The 15,817-nt window shown below is 46.6% G+C and overlaps 1 protein-coding gene across 2 annotated transcripts in view; it reads left to right on the top strand.

Annotated features, from left to right (window-relative positions):
• AGBL4 (AGBL carboxypeptidase 4) overlaps nucleotides 1-15,743 on the top strand; it is a 950,709-nt gene extending 934,966 nt beyond the window's left edge. For both annotated transcript variants that reach the window (XM_075759445.1, XM_075759446.1), the window contains exon 13: nucleotides 13,078-15,743. In XM_075759445.1, the coding sequence (XP_075615560.1) occupies nucleotides 13,078-13,201 (124 nt within the window). In that variant the 3' untranslated portion in view covers nucleotides 13,202-15,743. The remainder of the gene's footprint in view (nucleotides 1-13,077) is intronic.
• Nucleotides 15,744-15,817: the final 74 nt, after the last annotated feature.

Raw genomic sequence — 15,817 nt, forward strand, 5'->3', positions numbered from 1 at the left:
ATCTCCTGAGAGTGAGAGGAGAATCAGACCCACTTTATTTTGAAAAGTTTTAATTCTGGAAGTGAAAACTTTTTCAGTGCTTCGGGAAATTACGGGCAAGCCTGTACTTAAAGGCAGGGTTCTCCGTCTCCCCTTGGACTTGCTGCATTGCTGGCAGCCAGACAGCAGGTTTCTTCTGCCAGTCCAAATGGGACCCTTTACCTGGGGATCCCCTCTCACCATAACTCCTTACTCCAGCTTTACAATGAGTTCAGTGGATGTTTCTCCAAAAGGAAGACTATTTGGACATGAAGTAAGGCACTAGTGAGCAATGCACAAACGTGTGAACAGAGGGTTTGAAATGCCCAAGCTTGAATCCCTGCAGTGCTGCTGGCCCTCTGTCTTGTGTTGGCAACTGGGTCCTTTCAGTGTCTCTTAGCTTGTGTGAGGAGCTGGGGAGATACCACTGAACCGTTGGTTGAGAAGTGTCATTCTTTGAGCACGCAAAGTGTGTAGTAACGTGAGGAGAGAAGCAGAGCAGAAACCAGAGCTCCTGTTTCATGGGAAACACCATATTGAGAATTTGCCTCTGTTCTGAGAAAACAGCAATAATTCCTCCAAACTCAACATTTCCAATGCAATGCATTTGGGCCAATTGGAATGTTTCAATTTGGGTTTCAACTCTTAATAGCACAACCAAATAAAATTTATATCTTGCAGTGGAAAAGCCAATTCCAAATTGGCAGGGAGTCAGCTGAGCCTGGAAATTCACTCCCTTCTTCTCCCCACTTTTTCCCCCCCTTAAAAAAGTACCGGTAGGAACAGTTGCTTGTTTGCAAAGGAACACTTTCCTACTGAAGATTTTCTAGTGATGCTTAAGATGGATGTTACAAATATCAGCCCAGACCATAGAGCAATTGCTGGAGTTCCTTCTACAGCCTTTAAAAATCCTCTCAGTGCAGCCATTCTGGCAGTTCCTTATATATGTAGTCAGACCCAGCCTGACTGTGTTAGGTGTTTAAATGCCCTGCTTTGAGTCCATCTCCCTTTCTCTGTTCGTGATCTTGACGCAACAGTTTAGGCTGGCTCAAGGAGGATTGTCAGCTCTGCAGTTCTGAATGCTCTTATCTGCAGAGACCTGCAGGGTTAGCAGAGAAAAGCATCCAGCATCTTCCTCTCCTCCGGAAATTGAATGTATCATTTCTCTCAGACTCCCAGAGGCCACAGCCTCCAAGGCTAAAAACCTACAACTATTACTGAACCTAATTACCACCTGACAGCAAAGTGCTTTTCCGTAGCATCATTCAGTTACCTCATCAAAAGGAATGTTTGTTTGCTTTCTTCATTTTAAATTAAAGAACCACTGACAGTGGTAACTGAAGCATTTTAATCTCATCAAATATCCATGTCCATCTCTATAGAGACAGCCACGCCAGCAGGGAAAGATACACATCTATAATCGGGTTGCACAGAGCAAATTTTTCTAGTCGTTCCCCCCCGCCCCCCCCGAGTCTAATGGGGTGAGGGATCTTTTGTTTGGGGAGTGCTACCTTGCAGTAAAATCCTAAATACAGTAAATGTTCAGCCCAAAGCCAACAGAAGTTTAAGGAATAGATTTTTAAAGATTCATGTTGTTAATTTCCTGACAGCTTTTAAATACCAGCTTTTCCCTGTAAGTAGACAAATGCCTTCTATTTGGATCCTGGGCTTTGTCACCTGACATTTGATCAGAGCCGGTATATATATAAAATGTACATCAATGAAATGAAATTGTTCTTTGAAGCTGTCATGTTAACTGCAAACTTGTCCAAAAGAAAATCTTGCAAACTGCTGGGAAACAGAAGGGCTGTGGCTTTAAATATGCCTTGGCTAGGCAGTGGCACTAGGAAAGGATTGGAATATGTAAAATGATACTAAATATCTGTGTAATCAGGACTAATTATATGGCATGGTTATTAGCTTGAAACAGGACATGTTGTGCCCACAGTTTATGAAAATATATTAAAGCATTACCAGATTCCATTGAAAGAAAGCTGCAGAGTTAATAAACGTGTAAGGGACAACTAATTGGCTGCTTTGTCCCAGCCTACTACAGGCAGAACGATTTCTGTTTGAGGGAATTAGTGCAGCCAAAATGTGTTATAATGATAGCCCTGGAAATAACAACAACCTGCAACACTTCCAGAGCACATCCGACTGAAGGATCTTAAAGAAGAAAATGTTTATGTTGGTATCACCATGTTGCAGAGAAGGAAATTAAGGCACAGAAAGGGAGAGACAGTCCTGAGAGTCCAAAATATGGCTAGTACCCAAATTCGGGCACCTTTCCAGAGTTTAGTCCACCACACAGGCTGTCTGACAACAGCCATCCTAGAGCACAGGCAATGCGGGCAGCTCTGGGGGAACTGAATTACGATCACCCAAAGGGAGAGGCAAGAACCGATGCAACAGCTCTCGTTACAGAGCCAAGACTGAGGCTGGGGCTGGGTTACCTCTGCTGTCCCGTATGCTTGTGCAGCTTATCCCAAGAGGGAAAGAGGAATAGCTGTACCTGTGTAAGGTGCCTATGTGCCTGTAAGTGAATCCAACTGCTCGGTGGGACCTGTGGTTAAATTCCACCTGCCCTTGTCTACAGAAGCCCCTGGGACAAGTGTCACCTGTAGATGGGGCCTTCGGTTCCTCGCTGTGGAACTGTGCCCACCCCCCTCCGAAGGAGTCAAGCTCCACTGACTTCCTAAGAGGCCACCACAAAAGTTAGGTTAGAGCTGGAGCCCTCACGTATTTGCTGAGCCTGCCGGGGGGAGCAGTAGGAGTGCTATGTTTTGTCCCTGCATGGCTGGTTGCTAGAAATTAGTGTTGAATGCATCATTGTGGTGGCGGTCTCTGAAAGGTTGGGGTGAGCTTGGGCACACCCAACTCTGCACTGGGCAATCCTGTTCCCTCCCAGCATGTCCTAACCAGTGAGAGGAGTTTTCACAGTTGCCAGCCATAGAAATCAAGCTTAGAGGCTTCTGCTCCCTCTGTAACTAAAGGAACCTCTGGGCAAACCTGATGGGTTATTCTCCTGTGCACCCTTCCTCCCATGACAGCTTGTCCAGTCCCTCACAGTGCCCTTCAGCCCCTTCAGCCCCTTCCTTCTTGCTGAACTTCCTCCAGCCTTCCCCCTGATCTCCTAGGAGCCCAGCCCAGCGTCCATGCAGCATTTTCCACAGACTGCAAGGGAAGGTCAGGACTCGTTTCAAACAGTAACCCCAATGTTTCTTGCAGTCCTCATCCTGGGAAGACAACATGATCCCAAACAAATGCCCAGTTCAGAAAGATAACTACTCATGGGACCCCACCTGAAGTACTGCATCCACCTCAGGGGTCCCCAACATAAGGACATGGAGCTGTTGGAGCGAGTCTGGAGGAGGCCACAAAGATGATCAGAGGGCTGGAGCACCTCTCCTATGAAGACAGGCTGAGAGAGTTGGGATTGTTCAGCCTGGAGAAGAGAAGGCTGCGGGGAGACTTTATAGCAGCCTTCCAGTACCTGAAGGGGCCTACAAGAAAGCTGGAGAGGGACTGTTTACAAGGCCATGGAGTCATAGGACAAGGGGTAATGGCTTTAAACTGAAGGAGGGTAGATTTAGATTAGATATTAGGAAGAAATTCTTCCCTGTGAGGGTGGTGAGGCACTGGCACAGGTTGCCCAGAGAAGCTGTGGATGCCCCTGGATCCCTGGAAGAGTTCAAGGCCAGGTTGGGGCTTTGGGCAACCTGGTCTAGTGGAGGGTGTCCCTGCCCATGGCAGGGGGGTTGGAACTAGATGATCGTTAAGGTCCAGGCCATTCTATGATTCTACGATAATGTCTGTTGTTATCAGCATGTTAAGCAATTATTTTCCTGAAGGTGATGTGTCTGTGGCAAAATAGGAAAGCATCAATGACTGAGCCGGGGAGGCCAGGAAGGTTAGAATATTTTCCTATGTGAGCTAATGAATTAAAAGCCTTACTGGAAATGTTGGACATTTTCTGGAGTGAACAAGCTGGTAGGCCTATGAATTTCTAACGGAGTCAAAGAGACCTCTGTGCTGCCTACAGAAGCTGCTGGAGAAGAAAGCGCTGCCACTTAGACGTGCTTTAGTGAGGTGCAAGAAAGTCCACCCTGGAAACAAAGATATCTCTCTAAGGCTGGGTTAAGTGGGCACAGAGCAGGAGAGCGCAGTGCAGAAATGGGCTGTCGGGTGGCAATGAAGATTCATGCCCTTCCTCTCCTCTTGTTACTGTCCTTTTTTAAGCTGCTCGGTGACCAGCAAATTCTGCTCCTGCTGCACTCACTGGAAGGCATTTGAGTGGGGCTCCCTTTGATGCAACCGGTGCCACAGGGAGCTTTTCCTCTTACAGCCTCTGTCCTGCCCTTGCCTCTTTTTACTTATGCCAGAGGAAAGGTTAAGATTGCTTGGGTCGAAAGTGAGAAATGTCCTCTGCTGAAATCTTTGGTAAAAGGCGAAAAATTTGTAAGAGATTAAGAGAAAGCAGAGTACAGATGTTACAGAGACTGGTTAAGGCAGGAAAACAGAATTTTTGCTGAAAAACTTGCAAATACCAGTCACCTTGCAGTGCCTTAAGTCCACTCCTTTGCCCACACCAGTGTTGCTCTGGTCTTTCACTCCTGGTTCATTGACTGCGCAGCAGAGCCCTGCTCCAGCGCAGCATCAGTGGAGGAGCTCTTGCCTCTTTAATCGCTGACTTTTTTTTTCTCTGAGAGCCACTAGTTCCTTGTTTTCTGGACACACTGGAGTTCAAATTATAGATGTGCTGAGTGCTCGCAGCTGTGGCTGAGGTTAGGGAAGCTGGGCTTTGAACAGACACAGCGTGGGTACCCTGAAAAATCCCACCTGGTCCTCACTAGTGGAGCATTCTGCAACTCATGTCTGCACCACATTTTCCTGTAGGTAAAACCCAGGCTCTCTGCTCACAGGGGTGTTGGAAGAGAAATTCCTTCCTACGTGGGATGCTCTCAGTTGCTGCACTGATTCCTGTGAGAGAAAAATCCAGAAGCAGATGAATAATTCTTAGAGCAGGGATTTGATGGCATGAAGCAAATAATGCCTGGGGCCACACACTGCACAAAAAAAGGACAGAACAAAATATTGACTGGCCCTTCATTAATTGCTGTCTGTCCATTGTGCCCTGAATGAAGAAGCAGTCTTGTTGAAGAAAAAGTAGGCTGTGATGAGGTAATTAAAGACCGCATCGGAAGGCATATCCGCCAGGAGGTTGAATTAAAATTGCTCTGACAGCCTTTATTCTGGCAATTCCTCCTTTTGCTGCTTGACTTTGCGGCCTTAATGATGATGTATGAGTTCACAGCTGCATATCCAACAGGCTGGATAGGCCCACGGGACTGTCCCGTCATCCTCAGAGGCGACGGGCACCATCATCTGCATCATGCTGAGTGGAGCTGGGGAATGTCTTCCTGTGTATGGGCACAGTGATGGGAGGCACTTCTGCCAGGACAACTCAGTTGTTCAAGATTTGAGCCCCATCTTGACACTAAAGAGCTGTGTCCAGAGGTTGTGTGGTCTTACAGGCTCACACTGACGCCATCACAGGGATTTGCTGCTTTCTGGCACGTGCTGTGTGTGGGTCCTTTTGTCCCACTGGGTCTGGGATGTTCTTCCTGGTCCGCCTCTTGCTGTCTTTCAGAAAAACTCTTGTCTACAATTTTAAGATCTGCCTTCAGGATTTTTGAGGTTTTACCTACAGCTGGTAGTGCTTTCTTTGACCTGGTCATGACTGAGATGACAGCTGGGAGTGAAGCGAGCTAGGAGTGAAGCCACCTGTCTGCTTTATGTAGATGGCTGCTTCTTGTCATTCTCTAGGGGCTCTGTTTGCTGCCATCCCCAGCTCACTTCTCCCAAACTTAAATCACTGTCTTGTTATCTTTTCCCCCACCATTTTCAGTGGTGAAGAGGAGAGCAGAGTCTAATAAACAGAAAAAAATAAAAAGTGGATGTCCTAGCAAGAGTTATGAATTTTGTTAGGGCAACAATACTTTAGACCATATTTGATCTCAGGGCAACTGATACCTGAAACACTCCACAGCTTCCAGGGCACAGTAGCACTGCAACACTATGAAAGTGAGAGAATGGAAAATCTGGCACCTCTTCTTTTTTTCTCAGGGCTTCTCTCACATGGAAGGAGATGTTGCTGGGCATCTTTGAGCCATTCACTCCTTGAGCTGTGGTGACAGGGCATGCTACATTTTCTTACTATAGGAAAATATAGCCCAATTAGCAAACTGGTTTGAATGAAATGTCTGTGCGGGCCAAACATCTACATGTTCTTCAACATGGGCAAGGAGGCAGCTCAGATTTCAGCTGCACATTTCAGCCACGCTGAGAGGCTACCACTGCTACTAAGACCAAGTTCAGTGTCTCCATATTTTTTATATTTTTTTTTTCAATTATTGCAAAATAAAACTGACTTGGGTCTTCAAGGAGAAGTTTCCCAGAGCAATTTTGAAGACATTTGAAGGTCTGGCCATCCCCCTTGCCCACAGAGGATACACACAGGCTCTTCACCTCCCCAGGCTACTTGTAACATCAGCAGCTCACCCTTCTACACCTCTGAGCGGATGAAGGGACTCCCTGAAAATGCCAAAGCACCAAAATGGTGCCAGTATCATAAATGCTACTGCCAATGCCTCTTGAATTGTGCGGACACAGCAAAGTAAATGGTTTGTTCCCCTTCTTCCAGTGCTGCTCCAGAGAAAGGTCAGCAAACCCACTTACAGGTCATAGAGAAAGGAGGAAATTAAATGAGGTTAGAAAAAAAGAGCCAGCTGCAAAACTCTCCATCACCATCTCGGCTCCCTTGGAGGGAGGATTGCAGCCTATCTCAGGGATCTCACCAGGACCTGGTCCATGGGTGCCCTATAGCTGTGTCACTTTTGTAGGGACAAGTGGGACCAGACTGTATTTAAAAGTCTTCCTTATGGCAGGGTCGGTCAGGGCTGCAGTGGTGCACGATGCTACCAGCTAGCACAGGAACACCACCTCGCAGCCGGAGCCTGCAGACTGTTTTACCTGGCTCCCTGCCTGTTGAAACAGTGCAAAGCTCATACGAGTGTCTAAAAAAAACCCCCTTGCTTTATCCTCCCACATTGGCCAGTGCTCCTTTAAAAGGAAAATTAAAAAACAAACAAACAAACAACAAACTGCTGGGGAGTCAAAACAACTTCAGTTTGATTTCCAGGGCTGTAAATTGCATTAGGAATGGGAGCACTACTATGGTTTAAAGACAAATTATATGTTTTGCCTCAAAAATTAATTTTTGTTTTTTCCCCCTTCTCTATTGGTAATTATAATCTGTCAGCTCACTCCCACACATGTCTGCACGTTTTATGCAATTCTTGATATTGTACCTGTCGTTAAAGAAAACCTTTCAGGTTTAAAGTGGTGACACATTTGTGTGGGTTCAATGAAAAGGATCCATTTGCAGAGTTTGGGGAGATTTGCAGTGCTTGGCCAGCTCCCAGCAGAGGCCTCACCAAAATACCACATTACAACAATCACCTCGTCAAGCGTTTGGGAACCAGAACGCCGTCTGGAAGGAGTTTACCCTGGATTTAAGCACGCACAGACTAAAGCACATGCAAACAGCCAAATACACCTCCAGCTCGGTCTGCTTTCAGGCAGCCCCTGAATAGAGTGTGTGTAAAAATACTTCAAGACTAGCCCAGGGAGCCAGTGTGCCTGACGGGTGGCCCAGCAGGAGAAAATAATCTGCATTACTTATGAAGTAGATTGGGTCCATGTTACCAATCCCTTTCAAAATGAAGGTGCTGTCAGCTGATTTAATTTAATTTACTCTACCTTAATTTACTTTTGGAAATGAGCTAAATGAGTAAATTGAATTATGGCTACTTTAACTCTGAAGGAGCATATCCACATAGGAGCTTACTGTAGTTTCTCTAATCAGCTTTACATTTACACCCTAAATGTATTTGGATTAGCTCTCACAGGCATCCTCACATAGATATGCCTGGAGATACCCACCTGCTTTCCTTTTCCTGCCTTGGGCCTGTTGCTCTGAGGAAGCCAGGGCTCGGTAAGCAGATTTACAGCATCTGTGTTATTTCATGCCTCACCCCTCTCTGGACTCTCCCTGTATTTCTAAAGAGCAGGACAGAACACTCTGCTCTGAGAGCAGAGACAGCTGCTGTGTGTAGGGTGGTTGACATGGGTAATGTCTGATGTACATAGCACGTTAATCCCAATTGCTAACTTGAACAAGTTCAAGAGACAGTCATTTTCTGCTAGCACCTCATCAGGTAACTGCAACCCATTATTCTCCTGCTGGAAATAGGAGGATGGGTGACAAGACAAAACCTATTCCCATCCTCTCCGCAGCTTCCTGCTCCAGCGTCAGTAAAGATACACAATGATAACTGGGGTCCGAGCCACGTGCTTTGCTTGTAATTGTGACTACTTCTCTTTCTTTTGTGTGCTAATGTGGTTCCAGTTGCAAGCTAATTATTCCTGCCTCCGTGCACTGTCTCCTTGGTGAAGCAGGTGTGCCTTGCTGCAGTGAGCTGGGGAAGGAGGGCAGGAACCGAGGGGATGGACCACAAGTAGCAGGATCCCTTCTGTGGCAGAGGGAGAGATACCTGCAAACTGCCCTGGGGAGCTGGCTCCAACGTGATGCCTTCTCTGTGAGCAGCATGGACCAGCCCCTGCACTCAGGAGGGTAGAGCCACAGGGTATGGACCTGGCAAGATTGCCAGATAGTGCTGGGATTCTCCATGCAGCAAATTAGTGGGATTTCTAGAGCCTAGAAGTCATAATCTGCAGTAAGAGGTGGGTGGTCGTTTGGCAAGCGTGAATTTGTGCTCACTTTCTGGATATGGGCACTGGTGACCACTTGGGGAAAAAAACCCTCAACCCTGCAGTAATGGTTGAGGATTTCTGATCTTTGCTCTAACATTTCGAATTTGTTTTTATTGCTTCTAATTGGCCTCGCTTTGGAGCATGCACATTATCTAACTGCCAGGGCACTGGCTGTCATTATCTGCTGGCCCATTTGATTTGTGTTTTTTATGTTTGAAACTTGTCAGACGTTCCCAGAAAATACTGCGTTCCCCTTGCAGTGTCAAATATGGACCTGGTTAATTGTGCATCCCTGAGAGTGAAGCATTTGAAGTAATCAGGCATTGATTGTGTAGTTGCAATGGAAACGCATCTCCTCTGTATGGAGGGGAAAGTGTAAAGAAAAAAAAATTAGATCAGCAGATACATGACAGCAGCCAGATTTCTTGGTTTCAGGGATCAGAGGTTAGCCGTTTTCCAGCTTTGATGATTCATTTTTGATCCCGCTCACGTGGCTTTGATAACTTCATTTTTTTCTTCCCTTTGCAATTTAAGCACATAATTCCCATCTATTTTGGCCTTCTTTAATATGCTAGCTGCAAAGTCACTAATTCAAATCTATTGCTCCCCACCTCAACATGCTCTACCAGATGGAAACAGAAGTCAAGAAATGTGTCTGTGAAAGAGCTCAAAATGCCACAGTGGCACAACCATGCTTATGGAAATGGCTTTGTAAAGCTCAGCTCATCTAAAACATTAGCCTGGGTTTTGACCCTGCTAATTCATTTAAAGACCTTTAAGGTTTCCTAACAATTAGAACTCCAGATACATTTGTTTTAGATGTGAATATGTACGCTACATCTGGCGTAGATGTATATAGGGCTTGTCTTCCCGCAGACGGACTGAGAGTGCTGCAAGGAAGCAATAGGAATATCCTCATTTTGCAGATGTGAAAAAGAGCACTGCTGGAAACACTGAGATGTTAGACCTCAATGTGAATTATGCATTTGCTGTATTTAGATAGAAGCAATTTTGCTGTTGAAATCAGAGGTTGGCATTTTTTTTCCCATGGGGTTCTGTAACTCAAAATTGTGTTGAGATCAAGCATGTAGTGGGTTTTTTTTTTAGCTGTAAAGGTGAATGTATTCAGATTATTCAAGTGGTGATTTTTTGGATGTACAATTAGTTGACTGAGAGATGTGGTATAAATTTGGTATTGTAATTGCTATGCCTCTGAGATTTCAATTTGCAAAACAGTTTGCATGGCTGCAAGATTAACTGTTGTACGTGCGATGAGCGTGCAGCAGTGTTGTGATTTGATCATGACTGTCTGTCAATTTGCTGTACGTCCAAAAAAATCACTTTGTCACAAGTACTTGATGTGAACCGAGTTGTTGGTACTCATAATGCTTCGGTTCAGTGGATGCCTGGATGGCTGCTAAAAAAGGCTGGCGTCTAAAAATCAAATCCCACCTGTAAGTGCTGTTGGTTAACCAGGATTTCCTTTTTCTGTGTTACCCAAATCATGAAAAAGGAAGTTTAAGATCCACTTTTATCCTCTTTGCATGTTTCATATTACATCGTTTCCTTCAGTTGCAGAGAGGAGTATGGGAACGATGTTCAGTGGTGCTGCTCTAGTGCACTGGCCGAGTGGGCACAGAGAAATGGGTGTCTGTCGGGGACAGCCAGCTGAGCGCGGCCAGGAGCCGAGCCCTGCCTGCCCGTCCGGCGCTGGCCATGTCCCCGGGAGCGGGCAGAAAGGCTGTCAGCAGTGACATGGGCAATGCTGATGCCGCCCCAGGGCAGGGGATGGATTGACTGGCTGGCTTTCCTAGGTGTTGTATGATCCTCCATTTGGTCCACAGCTGCTGCTGTGTTTGGGTCTCCAGCGTTGTCTAGGAACATGTCAATGTAATTATACGCAGAGTGAGAGAAATCGCTTGTTCTCACTTCAGTGTGCCTCTTGGGTCTCCCTCCCAGGGTCCTAATTTATTTATTTGTGTCTCAGTGTTTCTCTTCAAGATACCACTGTGCCTTAGGTTGGTGATTCAACTGTGGAGAGCAGGAGATGCTGAACTGGTGGCAGCTGTGACGGCAGCAGGGAGAGGAGGCCTGGTGGAGGCAGAGCCCTCTAAGCCCTGTGCCCCATTGGCCCCTATATTATTTCAATTCTTTTAAAATGTATTTTGAAACCTCCTTCTGCAAATAAAAGGAGAAGCAGCAGCAAACACAGACCTGCGTGGTGGGGAAGGCAGGTTTCTCTGTGTCGCTATGGCAGGCAAGTTTAGACGGGCCCATTTCCTCAGGGGTGAGGGATCAGGAAACCTGGGTTTCCATCTCAGCTCTCTTCCTTTCAGTTCTCCCCAAGTGTCCTGCATGGGCTTTGGGAAGTCACTTCACTTTCGGTGACATGGCTACATGAACAGATAGGTCCTCCCCTTCCCAGCGTTCGTGTCTTGGTATGGACTGGTACAGCGCCAACACCAGCTTGGCTTGGGTCTCCGGCTGCTGTAGCAAATACAGATAACAGGCGTTAGAGGGAGCAGACTGAGTGCTTAACAAGTAGATCAGGTGCAAGTAGAGGACCCTCTCCATTTGCTTCCTGCCATAGCAGTGGGGGCGAATGAACAAAATCAGCAGGGCATGGTGGATACTGAGGGGGGCATGAGCTGTCTGAGTGGGCTGATATTGGAGCCCCTTGGCTGGGGCAAGGCTGACAGCACGGTTTGATTTCCTTCCTGGGCATGGGAATGGATAGTCAGATGTTGCTTACGAAGAAGCCATCAGAAGTTATATCTGCTTTTACAGCTACAGCACAGCCAGGTTGGTAAGGGGAGGTAATTCATGCTCTGCCAAGTGGGAGATACATCACCGCAGGGTTGGAGCTTGGTACACGCAGGGGATGATGATGGCTGCTCAGAGCTGGTGCCACTTGGGGTGAGTGCAGAGGGACCCCACTCTCCACTAGCAGTCCACAGGCAGGGTTGTAGGGTTGCCTTGGCTGCCACCAGGCAGCCCAAAGCCAGTTTCTCTGGTTCCTGGTCAGCTCTGAGCCTGGGCTCAGAGGCACCTTTGCAGTTCCAGTGTGACCCACTAGTGCTGGTAGGGGGCTGTGAGGCAAAGCTCCCCACTCTGGGATGGCTGGGTGCTGGGCCAGTCTCCTGGGGGATTTTAATGAAGGCCTTTAAGCAAAGAGGCTCTATAAGTAAATAAAACAGCAACGTTAGAGAATTAACTGATTAATAAAGGATAGAGATTTACTTTTCCTTAAAGTAGCAAACATCCATTGTGCGCACTGTGAACACGCACCCAGCAGCGCCTTGTTTGGGAAAGAAGTAGTGAGACTTATCAGGAACCGAAGCCTTACAAAGTAGGTCTGTTCCCCCAGACAAGCTGCAGGAAGCCGAGGAGCTCTTTCTGCAGTGTTGAGCTGTGATGAGCTCAGTTCCGAGCCTGTGAACTCCTGGGGCATCACTGCAAAAGTACTTTGCATTTAGTGTATAACTCTGCTCCTTTGGAGGTCAGTAGTTAAACTCCCAGTGCTCTGTGAGGACTGTAGCCCAAAAGCTGTGATGAAAATGCCACACTCCAAACTATAGTGACATCTAAAGCCTTGCATGACTGTTAGGTAACTGGTGTTAATAGGCATGGTGAAATAGCAGTATCACATCAGGCTCCTTGAAGGTGCTGGTCTGGATGCTGGAAGCGCTGGCATCGCGTGTCGGGCGATGGGTGCTCCCAGGCCACGCAGTGGGAGTCTGCCACTAAAGAGTATGGCCCCAGCTGTGAACACCCCTGGCAGTGGGGTGACCCATTGGTAAGCAGCCCCACAAACCCAGCTGTCCTGTGAATGGTATATGCCCCAGAAGGAAATATTCTGTTAATGAGCAGAAATGAAGTGAAAAGTTCCAGGTGTGTGGGGGCTGCAGTGAGCAGAAAACAGTGGTAAGTGCATTAGCCCAAAGAGAAGCAGTGGGGCTCTTCTGGAGAGCTCAGAGCCTAGTGCAAAGCCCTTGAAGTCTCCTGGAAGGACTAACCCTGCTCTGGCCGGAGGAGGATGGGACCAGCTGGTCTTTAACCACCTCTAATTTGTCTCGAGCTGCCAAAGCCTTCCTTGCAGATGCACTTCACAGTGAGACTTTACGCATGGCTTCTCCTCGGAGCTCATCCCACACGCAGCTTACCTGCTGCTGAAACACCGCAGCACTTTACAATACCTGCTCTCTCTCTCTCTTCCTTTGGCAGGAAAGAAAAACTGCCGCTTTTTAAATGCACTACCCAGCGGGGCCAAGGGAACAGCCATGCTGGCGGCAAGCCAGAGAAGAGGAGCCAGGCGCATCTGAAGGACCAGTCTCTCTCCACGCGATGAGAGGAGAGGAGAAGAGGGCTGGTTTGCGGGGCGAGGCGGAGGAGCGTGTCTGGGTCTGGAACTGAAGATGTTTCTCTTTTTTTTCCCAGACAAGTATTTCTAAGATAATAAATAGTCCGAGGAGGAAAGAGGGAGAGGGAAATTAGCTAGAAATTTTACTATTGATTCTTTTTTTATTTATAGATGGTAAATCAATTTCAGGGCTTTTTTTTTTCTTCTTTTGGTTTTTTTTTTTTTTTGTCTCATCTCTGGGAAAAAAAGAGTGACCCAATAGATTTACAGAAATCATTTGCAGTGGATGAAAAGCTATTTGTTAAAATGAGAAAGCCTCCCCTCCTTCTACCAGCCTCGCTGTCTCTCTTTAAAGGGGTAATCCATACCATGAGCTAATGAGGGAGTCCTGGCTCCCCTGCTGCACCATGTGATGTCTCCCCTTTTAGTGTCAGGCTCAGAAGCTCTTATGCCAATTGCATGTGCTAGCCCTGTTAGCTTGCATTAAGAGAGCCTGATAAATAGCTTCTGGGAGTCAGGCAGGCGCTCCTCAGTGTGCCGTTTATCATCCGCTGCATGGTTAGGTTTTTTGCTCTTCTATCAGATCATTTGAGGAAAGGGGTCTTATGAGAAATGCTACTGTCAGGCTGCAGGCATGAAACTCATAGCAAGACCTGTCTAAGAGGCAGGAACCATGGTCCTCCAGTACAAACTGGTTGGGGTCTAGAAAGACTGGACTTCCCAACAGATGTACAGTGAGGCTGTGTGAACTAGGAGTAGTGCTGAAAGGGATGAACACACAGTGTTGTGACACTGCTGTAAGAAATCCCAGGTAAAACTTCACTATCTTCCCATTACATGGAGAGCATGTGAAATCTCTGCTCAAAGCCAGCGTCACTAGGCAGTCTTGTCTCCTGTCTTGTGTGACTAACTGAAACATCTGCCAGTGATGTGGATTTGAAGTGTGAGGCCAGTGGTTCTCAAACTGGAGAGGTGACCCTGAGGGAAGTCTGAGGGTCTCCCACGGGATGGAAAGGGACACTTAGAAGTGTCTCCTGCCAACCCATCAGAAGATTCGAGAAGTAGCTTTTCTTTACTGTCTTCTGCTAGGAGTTGGGCTGCAGTGGTGGCTTGGAGGACAGAAGGTGTCAAGACCCAGTGGATAGAGAGGGAAAGGATGAACCAGACTGAGGGTGAACAAAGACATGTGAAACAAGACTGAATGAGCTCCTCTTGGTGTGACATGGCCCTGAAGAAGTTGTTCTCTAGTAAAAGAACTGTGTTGGTTGCTCCTCTCCTCTTCCCCAGGACTTGAGTACCATGATCTAGGAACAGAGTCAGACTCAGTTTGGTCCTTGCACTGGCCTGCAGGTGAGAACACCACATCCTGGGGGTAAATGAAAAGGTATGAGAAAACCTGAAAATTATAGCCTAAAATAGACCTTCTGGGTAACATGAATTTACTGTCCCTTGTGAAAATACTACCTGATTCTTCAGCAATGGAGACCTGGCTGCAAGGCCCTAGCGTGACCAACACTGAACCAAGGTGTGATCCTAGGAAGAAGTGAAAGCAGCTTGGGTTGCATTTATGCAGCCAGGAAGCTAGAAGGCCCTTATGTGTGCTCATCTGTCTTTGAATACAGTTCCCATATCTGTATCTCAATGGAGAGAAAGGAGTTCTGTGTAAGGTCCTTGAGCTCCTTTCCATACAAGTAAACACAAGCAAGCAGGGTCAAGGCTGAAGTTGCGCTCTGTGTCCAAGGACCTCACACGCACCTCTGGAGCCCTATCATAACAGACCTCCTGGGAGCCACTGGCACATGGTTTCCATACACTTAGCATTACTGTGGCCAGAAAGAATGAGCAGGTACAAGTCAGGACAAAAATTTGGCTTTGCATGCCTCTGAAAAAGGGCAAACTACTCAGGATCTGACAAAACTTGAGCATATTGTGTCTGCATTAGCAACCTGTTAGCTGGGCTTTCATTAGTTAGTTTCTCTCTGATAAGGGGAACTTGGTTGAAAACAAGAAAGAGAAATCCCACTGGAAGGAAAATGATTTAAAACACCAAGGAAACCTGATATTGTCAGTGCTTCAAGGTGAGGGGGGTTAAACTGTGCACGTTTTTAGGGAGAATAAAATGCCTTCATATGATGAATTCCAAGGCATCCAAAAGGCACAGTGTTGGCTCTCTGTCTCCAAAAGCAGAGTAATGAATAGCAGTGACAGTGTGATAATTAAAATGACCTCTTGGAGATATGGATTAGAAGGTACGCAGAGGAGGGATAAGTTCTCCTTTGAATTAATCTAGTGCAAATTTATGACTATCGTTGGGTTTTATAGGGTTTTAGTGGAAGACTTTCAAAGTTGGTTTACTGGGGTGATAATGTTCCTTCTGCATATTCATTGGAAAAACACTTGCAGAATTCCTCATTATTTCTTTTTGAATGATTCTATATATGCATATATATATATATATGAGAGAGTTTCAGGTATTTGCTTAGCTGCTATAGAGTCTACTCTAGAAATATGAATAAAGTGATAAAAGCAACTGTGGAATAAGTGTGTTGTTTCATTTTCATTTCTTTCTCCTCAGGCCCCCAGAGTCACTTCAAAACCAAGACA

The sequence above is a fragment of the Balearica regulorum genome, chromosome 8, assembly GCF_011004875.1.
Source record: "Balearica regulorum gibbericeps isolate bBalReg1 chromosome 8, bBalReg1.pri, whole genome shotgun sequence".
In the NCBI taxonomy this organism is placed as follows: Eukaryota; Metazoa; Chordata; class Aves; order Gruiformes; family Gruidae; genus Balearica; species Balearica regulorum.